This window comes from Scyliorhinus canicula, chromosome 15 (genome assembly GCF_902713615.1).
Source record: "Scyliorhinus canicula chromosome 15, sScyCan1.1, whole genome shotgun sequence".
Lineage (NCBI taxonomy): Eukaryota > Metazoa > Chordata > Chondrichthyes > Carcharhiniformes > Scyliorhinidae > Scyliorhinus > Scyliorhinus canicula.
Genome location: NC_052160.1, coordinates 135,953,235 through 135,974,876, shown reverse-complemented (window position 1 = coordinate 135,974,876; position 21,642 = coordinate 135,953,235). Strand labels below are relative to the sequence as shown.

Here is a 21,642-nt window from a genome sequence, read left to right as displayed (position 1 = left end):
GAACGGCCTTTGGCGCCACACCAGCCAGGGCCAAAAGGACTTCGCCGGCCGGCGTAAGTCCGCACATGCGCCGGAGCGTCAGCGGCTGCTGACGTCATACCGGCGCATGCGCAGTAGAGGGGGTCTCTTCCGCCTCCGCCATGGTGAAGACCATGGCGAAGGCGGAAGAGAAAGAGTGCCCCCACGGCACAGGCCCGCCCGCCGATCGGTGGGCCCTGATCGCGGGACAGGCCACCGTGGGGGCACCCCCCGGAGTCAGATCTCCCCGCCCCCCCCCCCCCCCCCCAGGACCCCGGAGCCTGCCCGCGCACCAATCCCGCCAGTCAGGTAGGTGTTTTGATTCCCGCTGGCGGGAGAGGCTTGTCAGCGCGGGACTTCGGCCCACCGCGGGCCGGAGAATCACCGCGGGGGGCCCGCTGACCGGCGCGGGGGTCCCGCTGACCGGCGCGGAATCTTGGCGGGCGGAGAATTCAGGACACGGTGGGGGCGGGATAGACGCCGGCACCGGGCGATTCTCCGACCCCCCCGGGGGGTCGGTGAATCCCGCCCCAGATCCTGATGTTGGGACCATACGTGGGTCCCAACCCCCGATGCTGTGCCCGTCTGACCTGCCTGCGCGATCTTCCTGGCGGCCTCCAGGACCTGGTCACCTCCAGGAGTCCCATCCAATTAAAGATGGAGGTGGGCAGGACAGGTGAGAAGACCAATTGGAAGTCCTGGGCCGTGGCCGTTTGCAGCCAACAGCCCCACCAGACGGAGGGTGCTGCTGATGTAGACGGGAGACTGAGAGGGCACCTCAAAGACTTCTAAAGTTCTTAAACTAAGTGTGATCAGCACCTGTCAAGCCATCATTACGATGGGTTGGAGGGGAGGGGTGTGGCCGGGAGAGGGGGTATCCTCAACAGGATAGCTTTCACCCGCAGCTATGGCACTCTGATCACCATGATCCTGGGAGAGGAGGGAATTTAAAGGAAGTGTGAATGGCCCCCTGGCTTTCTTCTGGGAGAACTCCTCCCGAGAGCTTTGGGCTCCATGCAAGATGGGAAGATCCTGTCCCCATTAGAAAATGGCCCCTAATATCCTTAACTGGTGTAACTGGACACAGGAATGTGACAGGAAGCTGTTCTGATGCGGGTCACCCTTTTCCTCCCACCCACACCTTCCAGTCTGTCTCATGGGGCCATGAAAGTTCAGCTTATTAACTCGGTTTCCCTCCACGAATGTCGCTTGAACTGCTGAGCATTTCCACCATGTCTTGTTCTTATTTCAGGACCTCTGTCCTAATTCAGTGACCTTTGTACTGCCAAGTGACCTGTGTACCACTTCAGTGACCCCGTCCCACCTCAGTGACCTTTGCACCACTTCAATGACCCCGTCCACGTCAGTGTTGAGTAGATTAGGATTGTTTTTTGTTGGAAAGGCGGAGGTTGAGGGGGACCTGATTGAGGTCTACAAAATTATGAGAGGTATAGACAGGGTGGATAGCAACAAGCTTTTTCCAAGAGTGGGGGGTGTCAATTACAAGGGGTCACGATATCAAGGTGAGAGGGGGAAAGTTTAAAGGAGATGTGCGTGAAAAGTTTTTTACGCAGAGGGTGGTGGGTGCCTGGAACGCTTTACCAGCGGAGGTGGTAGAGGCGGGCACGATAGCATCATTTAAGATGCATCTAGACAGATATATGAACGGGTGGGGAATAGAGGGAAGTAGATCCTTGGAAAATAGGTTTCCCTGTCCCACCTCAGTGACCCCTGTCCCACCTCAGTGACCTTTGCCCCACCTCAGTGAAGACCTGTACACATTATTTCCACAATGCAAGCGGAACGTAGTACCTGATATGAGCCGGCTCCGCCTGGACGCCTCAGTGGCGAGGGTGCACGAGATCTCAATCCTCTTCTCCTGTTCCTGCAGCTGGAGCTCAGGATCTATGTTACTGTCAGTGAGTCCCTCCGTTAGTGGGACTATGTTCTGCAAACTAACATGAAACAGAGCATTCACTTTTGTATCCAAGTGCATAAATCACCCTTGTCCCACCCACCTTCCAGGTTTCCCCAATGCCAGACTAAGCTGCTGGCTACAAGTGGCCTCTCAGGTATCCCCCTCTCTTCCACAATAGAGAGAGAATTAGGCACAATATGGAAATAAGTCATGGAAAATAGTCAAACACTGCAAGTCACCCCCTCCCTCCTGCTGTAGAAACTATTTTTAAACTATTACATTGCTCATACGAATGACGCCAAATTAGATGTTGAAAATTGCTTGTCAACAGGATAAAGTGGAGTTTACACTGACATCCTAATTGCATGGGGGAATTTGAAGATTTAACAATGATGTGCATGCACCATTTTGTAATTTTGCATCATTTGAAGCCTGGGGGACAGTTTTAGTTTGAAACTAACTCTCAGGAAGTGAGCCTCACCAGTGCTGATGGGGAGCCTGCGTATGAATTGATGTGATTCATTCCAAATGGCACACAAGAGTCCACGTTTGTGTGGGGTGATGGAGCCACTGACAGGGCAGACCAACTAAAGGGAGCAGATTTTCTTCCTGAAAAGGTCAGCTGTGGACCAGTTGAGTCTTTTTTGTGGAGCAGTAAATAAGGAATTCCTGGTAGAACGTAGGTTGCGCGCTCTGCTGCCCCCAGTTCAGTCTGATGTGTAACAGGCTTCTGAAAGTTCCCCTACAACTCAACCGCTGGATACCTGGATTTTGCGATGAGCGTTTTGATTCGTTCCACTTTCTTCTGCTTTTCTTTCAGCTCCTCTGGACTGAGAGGAACTTCTGGTTCGATCTCGATGTATCTCTCTGGGATAAAGACCTTGTCTGGTGTGGACAGCTGTAAGAGAGAATCAACCAAGTCAAGAAAGGCTAAAGGGTTAAGGGCCTGTAACGGGAGAAAAGATAAGCGATTCATTGCAATACTTAATCTTGCTCGGGCTAGGATCTTGGTAGGGGCGGTGCAGGCTCGATGGGCCAGATGGCCTCCTTCTGCACTGTTGGAATTCCATGGATTCTTTGCTTGCCGTTCCTATGGATCCCATCTGGGGTAGAACAGACTCAAATTCTTGGCTTTATCAAAAGAAATGTTGCTATTTTTCGAAACGAATGATGCAGTGCTGGGGAATTAAGCATTCTTTTTATCTAGTGCTGGGTTCAAACATATTCAGGTTAAGTATAGTGTGGTTTGGATCTACCTTGATGCAGTTCATTGGGAGATGGAAAGTTGGGGGGGGGGGGGGGGGGGGGCAACATCACCTCGACCTTTTCCTAGAACCCTAACCTGATTCTGCACCCATTCTGTGCCAGGAGACAGAGCTTCCGGCCCTTAAGAGTGGAAATCTTGCCTCCAAGTACTGCCAGCCAATCAAAGGGCTGGCAGCTCTTCAGTCCCACTACCGCCACCAGGGATCGTGGCCACTGCTGGGACTGCAGCCAGCTGGAAGCAGCAAAACGAAGCAGTCCACGGAATGGTAGTGAGTGGGCCTGGTTTGCTGGGATAGTCACGCAGGCCCTGATGAGTTGGGGGGGGGGGGGGGGGGAGGTGATGCCAGGGTCAGGAAGGGGGGGGGGAGGTGATTGTTTCCAGGGGGTGGCCCTTGCCGTCGGGGCCCTCCACGGGGCACCTATTTGGGTGGTGCCCCCCACACCCCAAGCCCACAGGGAGGCAGCCGTTTTTTTACTGGACGGTCTCGCAATGTGACAGAGCACCCCTTCTCCCACTTTAATGACGGCAGAATAAAAACCAAGGCAGAAAGAGGCCAGCAAATGGTCTTTCTTTGCCCACTTAAGGGCTTCGGTAGGTCTGTGGGTAGCCTGTCGCTGAATAAATTGCACACAGTGGGAAAGGTGACTGCAACTCTTACCCTCTCCTCTCCCCAGCCCCGCAAACCAGATAAATTCCACCCCATCTGCAGTATCACTGTCCCTGATGGGATGTCAAAAAGTCAAAGGTAAGTATGGACATCAGGGTCTGCAAACGTGCAGCGCTGCTGTGGCCCAGGTACCGAGGACAGCAATCGTTTGGATGTTCTTTGGTTATTTTTGGAGATTGCTATTCAAAATCATTCCTTCCCTTTCCGAGGTGTCCCTACAGTATGTGCCATTTGTACCAGTCGGAACCCTGGGGTCCCAGTTAACACAGAGGGTGGCACCGGCCCAGAGTGAATGAACTTCAAAAGCAATCAAAACTTCTCCAACAAAAATACTCCTTCTATCTTTGCGCTTAAAGAAGACTGGTTTGACCTCTTCCTTCATTTGAGTAGAATTACGTTGAATTAACAGCACAGAGGAGGGTCTTTGACCCATCTCAAATCGTTTATGCTCCACATGAGTCTCCTTCAGTTGAATACTTCATCTATCTCCTTCAGCATAATCTTCTGCTCCTTTCATCCACATGTTTAACTAATTTCTTAAATGCTTCCATGTTATTTGCTTCAACCACTCCCTGTGGGAGCGAGTTCCACATTCTCCCCACTCCCTGTGGGAGCGATTCCATATTCCCACCCACTCCCTGTGGGAGCAAGTTCCACATTCTCCCCCACTCCCTGTGGGAGCGAGTTCCACATTCTCCCCCACTCCCTGTGGGAGCAAGTTCCACATTCTCCCCCACTTCCTGTGGGGGCGAGTTCCACATTCTCCCAACTCCCTTTGGGAGCAAGTTCCACATTCTCCCCCACTCCCTGTGGGAGCGAGTTCCACATTCTCCCCCACTCCCTGTGGGAGCAAGTTCCACATTCTCCCCCACTTCCTGTGGGAGCGAGTTCCACATTCTCCCCCACTCCCTGTGGGAGCGAGTCCCACACTCTCCCCACTCCCTGTGGGAGCGAGTTCCACACTCTCCCCATTCCCTGTGGGAACGAGTTCCACATTCTCTCCATTCTCTGGGTAGCAATGTTTCCCCTAAACTCTCTGTTAGATTTATTGGTGGTTGCCACATATTCCAGTTGGACAGCTTGTAAGAGAATCGTGTTGGCTCTTTTCGGAAAGTCACGCTGAATAACACGGAAATCAGGCAGCCATGAGGACAGCAGTGGGCCTTCCCATCGAACCAAGACCCTGAGGACGGAACTCCTGTCTACTGAAAGCTATATCCAATCAGCGGCTGGCAGCTCATGTGCTCAGCAACACCACCAGGGAGACCAGTCTGCTGTCAGGGGGACAGGTAATGGAGTCACAGGATTGCGCGCCGACCAGGCCACAGATTAGTAACGGGGATGGGGGGAGAGGGGAGGTTTCATGGGATGGGGGAGTCAGGGGGAGGGGGGTGTAAGGGGGTTGGCAGCAAGTGCAGTGAGTTGGTTCTCAGTGAGTTGGTTCTCAGTGCCCTCAGTTGAACCCGGGTCCCTGGAGCTGTGAGGTAGCAGTGCTGACCACTGCCCCACCGTGCCGCCCCTAATCCTGAAGAATATGATCTTCCTTTTCTGGTGTCATCCTTGTATATCTTTATGGCACCTTCTCCAATCCCTCTCATCCTTTCTAGAAAATGGAGACAGGAACTATGCTCAGATTGACTACTTTCTTTAGTCTCGTCGTCTTGATAGTCCCCCAAGGTAACACACACGTTCATCCAGCCACAAACCTTTTCAGGTTTGACACATTGAAGGGTGTGTAGTTCAAGTGTTGTCCGGTTTAACCCCTTACTTCCCGAGTCAGCTTGACGCTGTTGTCGCGGGTTCAAAATCCACTCAAGGGCTTGAGCACCTGAGGCAGGCTGATACTTTTGTGCAGCATTGATGGGGTACGATCCATCTTTATGTGACTAACCATAATCCAGCGACATTATTTGAAGAAGGGCAGGAAAGTTCTCCTGGTCAACACCGAGCTTTTCCACCAATACCACAAAGTTAACCCAACCAGTCGCTCATCACAATGTGTTTTGTGGGATTGCTGTGCATGTTCAGGCTGCATTTACTTACAACATTTCCCTTAGTGCACTGGAAAGTAAATGTACAGCTGTGAAGCCCAAGTCGACCATTAATAAATGGAATTTTGCTGTCTAATGCACTATGTTAAAATGCCATTATCTCCAACGCATGCTCCTGTACACACCCTCTTCACCTTCTCACTCCCCCCTAACACTTACCCCCTTCTCTGTATTTAGACTTCCATCCAATAGTCACTCACTATCTTGTACATCTATCTCCCCCACATTGACAACCACACACCTCCTTGTTGATGTCTAATGAATAGTGCTCTGGCTCCAGATCCATCCTTCTCAAACGGGCAATCTCTTCCCTGGGGGTCTCGTGGAAGTTTCCTGCATGTTCCCCCCTGACGGCTGCCTCCAGGTGACAAATGTCCACTTCTGTGGTCTTGCGGCGAGGAACCTGGATTGGGTGTGAAAAAGCACAGGCAACAAATTAAAAACCCTTGGAAGGCAACATTTTTACCAACCCTTCAATTTCACCAACACCATTTTAAGATCAGTCGAATAGAGGATATGGAGATTTTCCGTCGAGTGCGATGGTGGTTCGGCCGGGACTGGGTATGCAACACCACCTCCTGGATGTTCGCTTCTAGGCTACCCACCATCCTGACTCGGAAATATATCGGCCGTTCCTTCGCTGTCGCTGGGTCAAAATCCTGGAAATCCCTCCCTAACAGCACTCGGGGTGTACCTGCACCACATGGACTGCAGTGGTTCAAGAAGGCGGACTCTTGGCTCCTTGAACCATGACTGGGGGCAATGCTGCAGATCTCAAATCAGAAATTACTACCCAGACTGTTTTGTGTACAAATGCCTCAAATTACTCTGTACTTGTTTTGAATAATATTGTCTACATTAACATACTGCAAAGAGGAATTTCCTGCAAGAGTCATAAAGTCATGCAACAGAGAAAGAGGCCGTTCGGCCCATCGTGTCTGTGTGGGCTATCAAGAACCTACCTATTCTATTCCCATTTTCCAGCACTCGGTCCCGTAGCCTTTGTGTGCTGTGGCGTTTCAAGTGCTCATCTAAATGCTTCTTAAATGTTATGAGGGTCTTTGCCTCCACCACCCTTTCAGGCAGCGAGTTCCAGACTCCCACCACCCTCTGTGTGAAAAGGTTTTCCCTCAAATCCCCTTTAAATCCCTGCCCCTTACTTTAAATCTATGCCCCCTGCTTATTGACCACTCAACTAAGGGGAAAAGTTTCTTCCTGTCTACCCTATCTGTCTACCCTCATAATTCTGTACACCTCCAGCAGGTTCCCTCTCAGCCTTCTCTGCTCTAACCAGCCTCTCTTCATAGCTGAAACGTTCCAGCCCAGGCAACATCCTGGTGAATCTCCTCTGTCCCCCCTATAGAATTAGAAAGAGAATTAGGCAGGTGTACGGAATTACGTTAATGCCTACTTTGTTAACTGCTAATATTATATTTATATTGAAAATTTATTCCTGCAAAATATATCTGACATGTTCCAATTTCGAAGTAACTTTTCAGTACAAAAGACGATTTCAATGCAATGGGAGTAACAGATTTGGAAATAAAATAAATACATTTAACAATCTCTATCAACATGAGGAATGAGCATTCATTTTTCCTTTTACTCCTCTGTATCAAGGTCACACTTTCAGGTGGTGATGTAGAGTAAAACTTCCCCCACTCGCTAACACAATAACATCCCTTTAATCCAACTGTGGAATGCTACGCTCAATGTACCATTGTGAGATTTCTATACCAGCTCTCCTTGCGATCAATGAGTGAGATTGCTAATTCAACATCATGAGGTGTGGATCAATGGGACTGTGAGACTGAAACCGGACTAAGCCAGCAACTCATTTCACTTCTGACCTTTAATTTATCAGCTTGGGAGGAGATAATCATCCTTTCTAGTGCTGGCGAGGACATCACAATAACAATAACCTGACCAACTACACCACCCAACAACTCAGACAAACCATGGCGTGAGCAGTAAAAGAAGCCGATTGTCAGTGGTTTGTCAATTACATTGTTAAGATACACAATGAAGGGCATTGGTCATGTAAGTACCTAGGGTACTTATAAAGAGAGACTGCTGAGACATGGGGGGGGGGGCACGGGGGGTATGATAGGTAAGAAGCAGACATATATATTCCTGCACTCTGAAAATAAACCTGCTGTCATGAAAAGTATTAGTGCCTAGTTTGATACTTCAATTGGCATGGGAATGACTAAACCATAACATAACTCTTCCCTGGAGTGTCATTGCGGAAGTGAAATGAGCCAATGACGTACCGTGACTCTCCGAGCAATGGGCTTTGGGCTGCTCGAACTCACAGCCATCAGCTGGCCAGATGTTAGGGTCAGACTCCGCCTCTTGTTATGCCCTCGCAGTGATCCATTCTGGTGCCGCTTCATGCGCTCAGCTTGTTCCTCAACACTCATCTTGGACTTTGCATCATTCGGGCACATGCCACTTTTTGATTTTTCCTTTTACAAAACACAAGAGATCCCCTTGGTTCAGGAGGAGTCGTCACCCAGCAAAAAAAAATACACAAGCAGCTATCACTCAGGCCACCTTCACCAACCCAAGAAGCTTCAATAATGAATGAAGTCTCATCAAATAATTCAAATCATTGTAAGTCAGTAAAATTATTAGTTAACTCTTTTGTCAATTTCTGTAACTCTGTCAAGGAGTAGGGGAGGCCATTCAGACCATCAAGCCTATTCTGTCATTCAATCAGATCATGTATTTGAACTCCACGTACCCACTATATCCCTTCAACTATCCTTACAGAAGAAATCTATCAAAATCTCGATTTAGATTTTTTCCAATTGGCCCCACCTTTTTGGGTGAGAGATCTCTAGATTTCCTTTATGCTCTGTGTGAACATCACGGCTGAATGGCCAGCTCTCTTTGTAAGATTATGCCTCACGACTCCCCAAGGTATCACTTATTTTACTTCAGTATTCGAGGGAATACAAGCCTTATCTATGCAGCCTCCCTTCATACTTTAACCCCTTAGGCTCCTGCACCACTTTGGTGGATCTGCAGTGCCAATAAGAACATAAGAACTAGGAGCAGGAGTAGGCCATCTGGCCCCTCGAGCCTGCTCCGCCATTCAATGAGATCATGGCTGATCTTTTGTGGACTCAGCTCCACTTTCCGGCCCGAACACCATAACCCTTAATCCCTTTATTCTTCAAAAAACTATCTGGGAACTATCCTTCCTCAGATCCTTGCTCAGAACTGAATGACGTACTCCTGATGAAGTCTAACCAGTGCTTTCTACCACTGAAGTATGACTCCAATCCTTGTGTGCCAACCCCCTTGAAGATGTATCTGACAATATGGAAGAGATTTATTAACATCTGGAGCGATCTAGTCATTAACTTCAACATCTGCAATAAACAATATCACTTCAAGTTCACATTTCTTGGGAGGGTGGAGAGGTGGATACATTGGAGCTGGCTTAAATGAAAGAGGTGAGTGTGGGGGGAATGGAAGGCCACTGTCAGTTCGTATTAGTTTCAAAACCAGCACGGCTAACATAGTTACTGTCAGGTTCTCTGCTAATCTAAAGCTACACGAGCGTCCCGACTAAAATCTGTATTTTTAAATTTTCCTTGGGTCACGTTACTTTGCGCCAAATCCATCACTTTGTTGATGTTTAAAGCTGACAGAGTAAGGGAACAGATACACAGGGCAGTGTTTGGAGCTAGGTATGGAAGATGGAAGGCAATTCACTCAGGCACGCTGCCATCCCAGCTGCTTCCCTTCGAATACGGTGACTTAAATTGTATATCATAGAATCATAGAATTTACAGTGCAGAAGGAGGCCATTCGGCCCATCGATTCTGCACCGGCCCTTGGATAGAGCAGACTACATAACACCACACCTCCACGCTATCCCCGTATCCCAGTTATCCCACCTAACATTTTTGGACACTGAGGGACAATTTAGCATGGCCAAGCCACCTAACCTGCACATCTTTGGACATATTAAACCAATTCTATTGCGAGCTGGACTTCATATTTGTCTTACTCAGTAGCCATCACAAGTCACTATTTGTTACACCATGATTTTTTTTTTGAGTGAGGGATTTAAAAGGGTTCAAGGCTTTCAATCTCTTTCAGTTCACCTATTTCTTCTTTGCACGACATAAGAGCATAAAAAACTAGATCTGGAGTTGGCCTATTGGCACTTCAAACCCTGCTCCACCATTGAATATGACCATGGTTGATCGTCATTGGCTCCTTCCTAAACTATACTTTCAGTTGGAACTATATCGGCCGTTCCTTCACTGTCGCTGGGTCAAAACCCTGTAACTCCCTCCCTAACAGCACTGCGGGTGTACCTACACCACATGGACTGCAGTCGTTCACGAAAGTGGCTCACCCACCACCTTCTCAAGGGCAATTCGGGACGAGCAATAAAAATGTCAGCCGAACCACCGGCGCCCACATCCCGTGAAATGTTTTTTTAAATCCCTTTATTACCCGGGAATTGTTGACCTCGGCCTCGAATGATTGATGATTGAGTATCCATAGCTCTCTGGGATAGAGAATTCCGAAGGTTCACAACACTGAGTAAAAAAGATTTCCCCTCATCTCAATCCCGAGAGGGTGGCTCCGCGATCTAGGTTCCCCAGTCAGTGGAGGCCCATTAAGCCCCTTGATGATTTAAGATGCTTGAAGATCAGGAGAGTTGGATCAGAAACAGCCTCCCAGTTTGCGTTGTATTTTTTGAAAGCTAACTGTTCCAATAAAAGTTTTGGGACACGTGGGTGACAGACAGAGTCTACATATAAATCTCAAATTAATTGTTTGGATGTTAGAAAGGCAGAACACAGTTTAACCTTCAAGCAAAATCCATATTCCATTAAATAACGTGTTCATTGTATTCAACATGTTAATATACCTGTTTACCTCCCCATAAATATCGTAGACCATAATGACAAACCTCATGAATAAAATATGTTCAGTGCCTAGTCAATACATCCAAGCTGTTAGCATGGTCGACAGCGCAGACTGATTTGCAAAACACTCCTTTGCTTGAATGTAATTTACTGATGGGATAAATGATCTGAAGTCCTACAGATGTATCAGAAAGATCACAGTCCTGTCAAAAGTTGGGATGGATTCTTTTGAGTGTATTTACTTTTCGAGGTCTCAGATCACCTGGAGACTCACTTATCGTGCTGTTTGCGAACTTGGCCTCCAAGAGCAACCCCACCTATGGTTGGGAGGATTAGCTTCACAAACAAAACCATCGCAGTTTTTACTGTCATTTTCACAACTTGGCAGCAACTTTCAGTAAAATGTATAAAAATGAAATAAAGTCAAAGGGGAGTAGGGTAAAATGAGGGAGGTGGGATGTGCTGGGTTGATCTCCAGCAAGCCACCTTTGCACTTACTCGCGTGTGAGATTCATAATTTGCTTTATCACTGTTCCGAAGAGCAAGGTAGGATGGCGACGGAGAAACATCCTCTGGTGGTGATTTGGTTCTTGGAGGAACGACACCTACTGTAGTATCAAAAGGGAATATAGGTTAGAGAACTCTTTCAGTGGGACTTTCAAGGTACATCACAGAGAACAGACTGGTACCAAAACACGTCCGAACGTAGGAATTAGGAGCAGGAGTAGGCCACTCGGCCCCTCGAGCCTGGTCTGTCATTCATTGGCTGATCTCAATTCCATGTTCCTGCCTACCCCCGATAAACAAGAAGGTGGAAAGGTTATCACGAATCTAAATACCTCTGCCTTAAAAATATTCAACCGCCTTTTGAGGAAGAAAATTCCAAAGTCACACAACCCTCAGAATTTACTTTTCCTCGTCTCGGTCTTGAATGGATAACTTTTTGGGGTGCATGCTCCATCGCCCATCGTTGGTAGCAGTGTTTCTGATCCAGCGGAGAATCGAGCATCGGGCTAAAAATGTGCTCAGCACCCCGATGCTCCAGTCCCCTGTCAGCGGCGGCAGAGAGCTCGCACCCCGATGCTCCAGTCCCCTGTCAGCGGCGGCAGAGAGCTCGCACCCCGATGCTCCAGTCCCCTGTCAGCGGCGGCAGAGAGCTCGCACCCCGTACTGGCGGGAGGATGCAAATGGGTTATTTGCACCCATTTGCATCCGATTAACGGACTGGAAGCCTGATTCGCCAGGACTCCATGATGCTCCAGGCCTCTCAGCCTCGATTATTGTGTGTGTGGATTGGTGCAGGTATGTTCAAGCATGTCTCTGACACTATTAACCCTGTCAAAGGGGTCAGTGTATAACTTGGGTGCCCCCCAAAGTCCATTGGAGGCCCCCCGAAACTCAAATACTGTCCAACTAGTCCTCCATCAGCCCCCTCCCCCCCACAACAGAGTCCCCCAGCAGACCCCTAACAGAGACCCCCCCCCCATCAGACACCCAACAGCGATCCCCCCCCCCCCTCAGAGCCCCCTCATCAGTGCTTTGACTTCATCTTTTTCACAGCAGGAAGCACTTAGCTGCTTTGGGGTGGTGAGGGGCTGTCAATCATAGCAAGAATGTTTATAAACATTGTGGTTCGCATCATAGCAGGGTAATTCAGATGCATTCAAGTGTGAAGGGAAAGATCAATAAAGAACCCACCAAGCATCTGTCTCTGGAGTACTTAATCACTGGCTAATGCAATCTTTGTGGGAGGGGTGTAAAAGTGAGGAGGGTGTGCACAGGAGCATGCATAAGAAAGACTATTGGAGATAATGCCATTTTAAAATAGTGCATTCGACAGGAAAATTCAATTTATTAACAGTTTTCATGTCCTTGGTCTACTTCTGCTTCACAGCTGTACATTTCCTTTCCAGCGCACTGAGGGGCATTTTGTAGATACCCACAGCCTGAACATGCGGAGCAATCCCACAAAACACATTGCGATGAGTGACTGGTTGATTTAATTTTGTGGTGTCGGTAGAAAGCTCGATGTTGGCCAGGAGAACTTTCCAGCCCTTCTTCAAATAATGCCACTGGATCTTGGATAGTCACATGAAGATGGATCATCCCCCCTCAGTGCTGCACTAAAGTATCAGCCTGCCTCAGGTGCTCAAGCCCTTGAGTGGATTTTGTACCCATGCCAACTGCGTCAAGCTGACTAGGGAAGTAAGGGGTTAAACTGGACAACGCTCGAACTACGCACCCGTTGATACGTCAAACCTGAAAAGGTTTGTGGCAGGGTGAAGGTGTGTGACCTCGGTATCGAGATCAGTGAGACTGGAGAAAGTAGTCAAGGTGAGCAGAGTTCCTGTCTTCACCTTATAGAAATAGAGGATTTAATTCCAGCCTTGGGTCACTGTCTGTGCGGAGTCTGCACGTTCTCCCCGTGTCTGTGTGGGTTTCCTCCGGGTGCTCTGGTTTCCTCCCACAGTCCAAAGATGTGCAGGTTAGTTGGATTGGCCACGCTAAATTGACCCTTAAGTGTTCAGGCATGTGCAAGTTAGGTGAGGTTACAGGAATAGGGTGGGGGCATGGGCCTAGGTAGGATGTTCTTTCAGAGGGGCGGTGCAGACTCGATGGGCCGAATGGCCTCCTTCTGCACTGTAGGAATTCTATGGTTCAGCAAACTCTTTTTAATTCAAAGGATTATACATGTGTTCAATAAGTTACCCGCATTGTAGCAAAGAGCAATTAAAAAAAATTAATTCTGTCATGGGATGTGGGTGCCACTGGTAACGCCAGTGTTTATTGCCCAGCCCTAATTGTTCTCGAGAAGGTGGGGTTGAGCTGCCTTCTTGAACGGCTGCAATCCCTGATGAGCAGGCACACCCACACTGCTGTCAGGGAAGGAGTTCCAGGATTTTGGCCCGGTGACAGTGAAGGAACAGCGGATATACTTCCAGCTCAGGATGGTGTGCGGCTTGGAGACGAACATTCTGGCGATGCATGAGTTCAAGAGGCGATTATGGCAAAGACCATTTTATGTATTGGTTCCACCACAGAAAATGCCTTGAGGTGTTTAAGAGGGAAGGCTACAGGGAAGTTGGGAGAGGTGAGTGTGTCAGACACTCCATTGATCCTGAGCATCACAGTGCCCACTCTTGGGCTTATGAGAATAAGCTGCCACAATGGACTTTGCTTTCTCGGACTGCCATCGACTGTGCTTTTCATTGTGATGTATCTGTCATTGCAATGAGTGGGCAATCACCATCCTTCAGTTGGGATGTGACAGGCTGGCCTCGGAGCTCTTGACTTGCCCCATTTATGTCACTCCAGAATTTATCTAGTCTCAGGCACTGCTTCTGTGGACTAAAACATTTCTACCCATCCCTCTCCTAACCAAGAGAGCACTCCCACACACACACACACACACCACTCTCTCAGTCCAGGACGGTAGATGGTGAAATTTAAATTCAATTGAAATCTGGAATTAAAAAGTCTAGTGATGACCATTGTCGATTGTCATAAAAACCCATCCGGAACACGAATGTCCATCAGGGAAGGAAATCTGCCATCCTTACCTGGTCTGGCCTACATGTGACTCCAGACCCACAGCAATGTGGTTGACTTTTAACTGTCCCCTCAAGGGCAATTAGGAACGGACAATAAATGCTGGCACTGCCTGCTACGCCCACACCCATGAACGAATAAAACAAAAAGGCAAGGAGAATTCAATGCTCCAGTGAGGGTATTTATTAAGTTTATATATTGGAGCAAGCTGTATGGGGTGGCTCGCCCTATCCTAATACTACATTTTGTTAGGAGGTATATTAATAATGTAAAGTAAAAGTACTACACCTGTAATGATCCTTCTGAAAGACTTTGACCTTACTTAGTTCATCAACTAATTTAAACATGCAGTTGCCAGCAAAGAAAGACAACAAAGTGAAAGAGAGGTTATGAGAGAGAGACTTGCATTTTTATAGCACCTTTCATGTCCTCAGGGCGTCCCAGAGAATGTGACAAGGACAATTTGTTGTTTCTCTTTGAAATAAGGGAAATGGATCCTCAGTTTAATATTTTATCCGAAGGACAGCATTTCTACACTGCGATACCCCCTCAAAACTGCTGGTTAGCTCACTGGGCTAAATTGCTGGCTTTTAAAGCAGACCCAGCAGGCCAGCAGCACGGTTCGATTCCCGTACCAGCCTCCCCGAACAGGCGCCGGAATGTGGCGACTAGGGGCTTTTCACAGTAACTTCATTGAAGCCTACTCGTGACAATAAGCGATTTTCATTTCATTTCATTGGAGCGTCAGACTGGATTATGGGCTCATCATCTGGAGTGGGACTTGAACCCTCAACCTTCTAATTTAAAAGCGAGAGTGCTACCGAGGCTGACACATTACCTTATACTCAGCAGTGAAGCTAACCCTGGGTATCAATAAAACTGCCTAATGCCCCGTCCATAACATCACGTAACCTCACCCCTGTCTCAGTTTATCTTCTGCAGCTCAGTTCATGCTGCTGTTACTGTTAGACTTGCCTATTCCAAAGCATTCCTGGACTGGTGTCCCACTTGTAAACTTCTCCAAAATTCTGCCGCCTGTGTCCTTATTCACACCAAACAGTCCCGGTTCTCCCTACCAGCCCTACACCCTCTGATATATCTACGCTCCTTCGTTTCTATAATCTCCAATTTGGATCATCCCTATACTGGTGACCCTAAACTCTGGATCACCTTCCGGAACCCTCTCTGCTTCCTGACCTCTCCCCTGTTTTATGATGGTGTTTCATAGATTATCATAGAATTTACAGTGCAGAAGGAGGCCATTCGGCCCATCGAGCCTGCACCAGCTCTTGGAAAGAGCACCTACCCAAGCCCACACCTCCATCCTATCTCCATAACCCTGTAACCCCACCCAACACTAAGGGCATTTTGGACACTAAGGGAAAATTTAGTGTGGCCAACCCACCTAACCTGCACATCTTTGGGCTGTGGGAAGAAACTGGAGCACCCGGAGGAAACCCACGCACACACGGGGAGAATGTGCAACCTCCGCACAGACAGTGACCCAAATTCAACAGGCACTCACTGGTACCATGTTGTGCTATGTACTCTGGGATAACACAGGCTGCAACCCGATGCAGCTTTGACCAAAAGATACTCCAGACTTTGAAGTAAGTTCAGTGTGATTTATTGAACCATTAGCACAGTTCTCTATGAGTTCGACTCTCCTGCTAATCTTGCTATAGTAACTCAGTCTAACTAACCAGTTTGCTCTAAGCCACGTGGTGGGCGTGATGCTTCTGATCTGCCCCTGTCCTTCTCTCTAAGTGTCACCTGTAGAAAGAGGCAGAGCATGTGTGCCCTGTCCTTTTATATGGGTTGTGAAGTGCCCCCTTGTGGTAATGCCATCTCTGGGTGTCCTGATTATCCATTAGTTGTGTCCTGTTCTAATGACCCATTGGCAGTATGTCTGCATGTTGTCATGACATCTCTGGTGCTCCCTCTAGTGGTTACTTAGTTGTAGTGTATTTACATTAACCCCTTGTGTAATTACAGTGATGCATATCACTACACAAGCCGGGAATCGAACCTAGGACCCTGGAGCTGTGAAGCAATTGTGCTAACCACTATGCTACCGTGCTGCACACGTATTTCAAACCTCTCTTTGGCCACCTGTCCTCATATCACTTTAAATGATGTGGTGTCAAATTGTGTTTGATAAGGCTTTTATAAAGTGCTTTGGGGGTATTGTCCTATATTAAAGGCATGATATTATTGCAAAACGACCTTGCTCTCACAAAGTATTTTATGATCGAAGGAGAGAGGTTTGAAAAAAAGAAAGCAGCACGTTTTTAAGCTTTTATTGAACAACTGGAATCATTCTATTCCAGACTAACCCCTCGATACCAGACTAATACCTGTGATGGCGGGGTTGTCCTGAGTGGAGTCTGGGCCAGTATTCGCCAGGGTTTAGCAGAAATAGGGGGTGATCCCATTGAAATATTAAAAAATTGTTCCAGGGCGGAACAGGGTCGAGGCAGGAAGGATGATTCCCCTGTTTGGGGAGTTGAGAACCACAGGGCACAGCTTCAGAATGAGAGGTCGGCCATTTTCGACTGAGGTGAGGAGGACTATCTTCAGAGAGTGGATGGTGAATCTTCGGAATTCTCCACCCCAAAGGCTGAGTCACTGAGTATGTTCAAAGCAGAGGCTGATAGATTTCTAGCCACCAATGACAATGCCAATGTGGGCGGCAGGGTGGCACAGTGGGTAGCACTGTTGCCTCACAGCTCCAGGGACCCGGGTTCGATTCCCAGCTTGGGTCACTATCTGTGCGGAGTCTGCACGTTCTCCCCGTGTCTGCGTGGGTTTCCTCCGGGTGCTCCGGTTTCCTCCCACAGTCCAAAGATGTGCAGATTGGGTGGATTGGCCATGATAGATTGCCCCTCAGTGTCCAAAAGGTTAGGTCAGGATATTGGGATAGGGCGGCAGCGTGGGCTTAAGTAGGGTGCTCTTAAGGCCGTTGCAGACTGGATAGGCAGAATGGCCTCCTTCTGCACTGTATTCTATGATTCTATGACATCAAAGGATATGGCAATTGTGCAGGAAGGTGGTGTTGATGTAGAATATCAAACATGGGGCGGAATTCTCCGACCCCCGCAGGGTCGTGGAATCGCCCGGGGCCGGCGTAAATCCTGCCTCCGCCGTGGCCAGAATTCTCCGCCACCCGGGAATCGGCGGGGGCGGGAATCACGCCCCGCCGATCAGTGTGCCCCCCGCGATGATTCTCCGGCCTGCGATGGGCCAAAGTCCCGCCGCTGACAGGCCAATCCCGCCGATGTGGTTTAAACCACCTCTGGTGCCGGCGGGATTGGCGGCGCGAGCGGGCCCCGGGGTCCTGGGGGGGCGCGGGGTGAGCGGACCCTGGGGGGTGCCTCCACGGTGGCCTGATCCGCAATCGGGGCCCACCGATCGGCAGGCGGGCCTGTGCCGTGGGGGCACTCTTTTTCTTCCACCGCCGCCAGGGCCTCCACCATGGCGGAGGCGGAAGGCGGAAGAGACCCCCCCTACCACGCATGCGCCGGTGATGACGTCAGCGGCCGCTGACACACCGGCGCATGTGCGGACCGGCGAAGGCCTTTCGGCCAGCCCCGACGCCGGGCGGTGTAGCGCCAAAGGCCGTTGTCGCTGGTTTTGGCGCCATCAGCGGAGCAGAAACCACTCCGGCGCGGGCCTAGCCCCTAAAGGTGCGGAGAATTCCGCGCCTTTGGGGAGGCCCGACGCCTGAGTGGTTGGCGCCACTCCGCTACGCCGGGACCCCCCGCCCCGCTGGGTAGGGGAGAATCCCGGCCATGATCTAACTGAATGTCAGAACAGTCTCAAGGGGCCAAATGGGCTTCTTATGCTTTTATGTCCTTATTTTGGGCTGGATATTGAAGCTGTCAGAGACGTTATTTAAGGTTCCGTTGCAAAGGTGCACAAAAATTGCTCCAGGTTTAATCAATCTGGATGCTAAACGCATGATCCCCTCAACCGCAGAGACACACACGTGCACTGATCTCTTGCAGATCGTACCTTTATTCTGTTTCTCAGCTTCTGCTTCTTGCTTGCTCTGTCCCTTGGTACTCTCGGAGCTGGTCTGCAACCCCGGCCGGCTTTCCTTCCTGGAACTCTCCAGACCTAATTTCTGCATGGGGACAAACAAGGTGAAACATCAGCTCCGAGGTATCCAAGATGTGAAGGGAAGGGGGCAGTGGGTGGGGTTGAAAGAGAATGGTGCAAAGACCCCTACTCCATTGGAAATTGGTCAATGTAGTGACCAGTGAATGAAGAGTCCCAGAATTTGGGGTTGGTGGTGGGGAACTGGCCAGACTCCCAAGTCTATGCATCCATATTGTGTGGTCTTCTTGAAAACGATAGAAGGAAAATCCATGTAAAACCCGACTATGCAGAAAGCAAGCTCCATGTTTACAGCTGCATTGCTTCAAGTGGGCAGCCAATGTGCTGGAGTATTGCAGCCTTACCCAACTATCTCTGCATTCTTAAACAATTAAGTGTGCTTGCAAATGTCAACAAGGACAAGTGGGAATGTGTTCTCTTTAAGCAGAAGGAACATCTTTCCCTTCCTGGCAAATCCTGACAGGATTCATAATCTTTACCACCTATGCAAATACACTGAGACTCAGACCATCAACGTAGCGGCGAAGAAAGAGAGCTCCCTTGCCCAGGTTACATAATGAGTGGCGGCGGAACCATCCAGATCAGGAAGGTCGCCAGTTCAATGTTTGGACAAGGTCAGTTGATGATAGCCGAGTGCCAGGTGGCAATGCTATTGATCGCTATCAGTGCCCCTGGATTGTTCGGGGTGGGTGAAGCAGGGAGTGGGGGGGGGGAGTAGGTGCTCGACAATCAGCCTTTGATCCATGGACCCTTGTCGGAAGTGGATCTGTGTCAAGGCTATAGTATTAGGCTTGGCTATTTGACCATGGGAGCATCACCACTGCTGAGAATCATTGTCAAGATTCACGGGGTGACTTTGGCATCTTCAGACCTACCTCTCCCCACCTGCACTGGACAAGAAATACATTTCGCAAAGCAAAAAAAGATCGCATTCTATCCCAGTGCATCCCTCTGCTGGAGCAAGTCCAATTCTGATGGCCAAATATTGGCCGAGAAAGGACACCTATATATCTCACTCAGTGGTAACTATTTCCCTTGGTTTATCAACCTCCACTCTTGTGTACATTGCAAAGAGAAGTACCGACAGTGCAATGGAGCAACTTGCTAATCTATAGAGTGGCTGTGCACCTTACAGGCTGCCCACTACCATTTTCTAAAGATGACCAATTTATTTATTTATTTTTTTTAAATTTCCAATTAAGGGACAATTTAGCGTGGCCAAGCCATTACCCTGCACATCTTTTTGGGTTGCGGGGGCGACACCCAAACACGGGGAGAATGTGCAAACTCCACGCGGACAGTGACCCGTGGGCGGGATCGGGTCCTCGGCGCCGTGAGGCAGCAGTGCTAACCACTGCGCCGCCAAGCCGTCCCAGATGACAAATGTGTGAGATCTGCTCATTGCTTTGCTCATTTTATTCTGTCCCTATCAAGGCAGAAGTTAGTAGTGGAAGAGGAGTAGCAAAGCTGTGTTGGATAAAGTGTTGGATAAAGTCGACAACTGTTCTCATGGCCTCCCAGCTCTAGTGACCATTGGTGATGGTCTGGTGACGAGCCGCTGCCAATACAACTCAAATGTAGTGAGCAACACCCAGTACAGTGACCACCCCTCCCAACTAAACCACCCTGTGCAATGGTAGAGTATGAAATTAAGCCCAATGTTTGATAAGTCACATATTAAGTTCAAATGGAATACACCAAACTATAACACACCGGCTACAACAAAGAGGCATGAAATAAGGAGTTTCCGATTACAAATTTGTCACCCCTGTGCTCTCTGACCTGCACTGGCTCTTGACCCAGCAATGCCACAATGTTAAATTCTTCATCCTTGTTTTCAAAGCCCTCCAAGACCTCACAATCGCCTTAACTGTGCACCATCCTCCAATCGTCCAATCGTCCAACCCCTTCAAACTCTCTGCACTCCTCCAACTCTGGCCTTTGGTGCATTCTTGGTTTGCATCACCCCCCCGCACTGCCTTCAGCTGCCGAGGCTCTAGTGTGCGGAACTCCCTACTTAAACCTCTCGGTTTCTCTTTCTCCCGGCTATAAGATGCTCCTTAAAATCTACCGCTTTGACAAAGCTTCGGTTCATCCTTCCCAATGTTTCCTGATGCTTCAAAGTTTCAATTTGTGTTTACTTACGCTCCTTTGAAGCGTCTTGGGAATGTTTCACTACATTAAAGGTGCTATATAAATGAAACTTGTCGTTGTTATGCCAGAGTGACTCTCCAAGTAATAGTCTGCAATCACATTAAGAACTTTAAAGAGTCGGCATTGTCCTGTGCCTAGCAAACCTTTCTTGGGGTTATACAGAGATACTGGGCCAGAACATCACTGAGCCATGTCCGTGCAATCAAATGCCTACCTACCTGACTAAAAACTTAGTGCCAGTGCTGCATTTCATTCATTTGTATCTTACTTATTTCATGCCTCAGAATCACATGCGCAGGACTGAAACAGATGGGAAACCACAAGACTTGGGACGGATGTAGACAGTGGCCTGGCCAGCCACTTACTGCCGTGCCTCCTTCAATTCTCTTCATGTCCAAGGCTGTCTTCCCTCTCTCCGCCTGCTCCCAGATGTCCTCGATAGAGTAGGCCCAGAGGCTGCTCTCAGTGGGAAGTGGAGGGACTACGGGCAACGGCCCTTGCGGTAGGTAGGACTGCGGAAGGGGAGGTCGAGGTGGGCGGGTTTCCTGAGACAAAGAGCGAGCAAAGCATAAAGAGTAACTGCAAAGCCAGGAAGACAGTGAGTGAGTAAGAGGACGTTAGTCTTTAGAGGGCCTCCCCCTTTGAAATTAAGCTACAGGGTGCAGCTCAGGATGCTGAAAACCTGGGTTATATTTTGGCGAATCGTTAATTATTGATGTGCATGGTGGCTGGTATGGGACTCAAAACACGTTTCTTTTTTCTTACTGAAGGTTGCTGACATCCTGGGGTTTGTTTTCTTGGCCACCGGGCAGTCACCTGGTGTCATCATCGTGTTCCAAGCGTTGCCACCAAGTGTACGTGGCTACTTGAACACTGGGGTATTACAATTGAACCTCGTTCTGTCCTCAACCGTCACCCACCCATATGTGCTTCTAAGCTGTGTTTCCTGGGTAGAGGTCAGGGGAATGCTGCCTAGGCAAATTATCGTGCCTCCACTGTTG

At 49.0% G+C, this 21,642-nt stretch overlaps 1 protein-coding gene across 6 annotated transcripts in view; it reads right to left on the bottom strand.

Annotated features, from left to right (window-relative positions):
* Positions 1-21,642, bottom strand: part of plekha6 (pleckstrin homology domain containing, family A member 6) — a 326,880-nt gene that overhangs the window by 8,423 nt on the left and 296,815 nt on the right. For all 6 annotated transcript variants that reach the window (XM_038820378.1, XM_038820379.1, XM_038820382.1 and 3 more), the window contains 7 exons: positions 21,007-21,186; positions 18,383-18,494; positions 11,318-11,427; positions 8,195-8,389; positions 6,163-6,324; positions 2,701-2,834; positions 1,831-1,973 (listed from right to left, as the gene is read on the bottom strand). In XM_038820378.1, the coding sequence (XP_038676306.1) occupies positions 1,831-1,973; positions 2,701-2,834; positions 6,163-6,324; positions 8,195-8,389; positions 11,318-11,427; positions 18,383-18,494; positions 21,007-21,186 (1,036 nt within the window). The remainder of the gene's footprint in view (positions 1-1,830; positions 1,974-2,700; positions 2,835-6,162; positions 6,325-8,194; positions 8,390-11,317; positions 11,428-18,382; positions 18,495-21,006; positions 21,187-21,642) is intronic.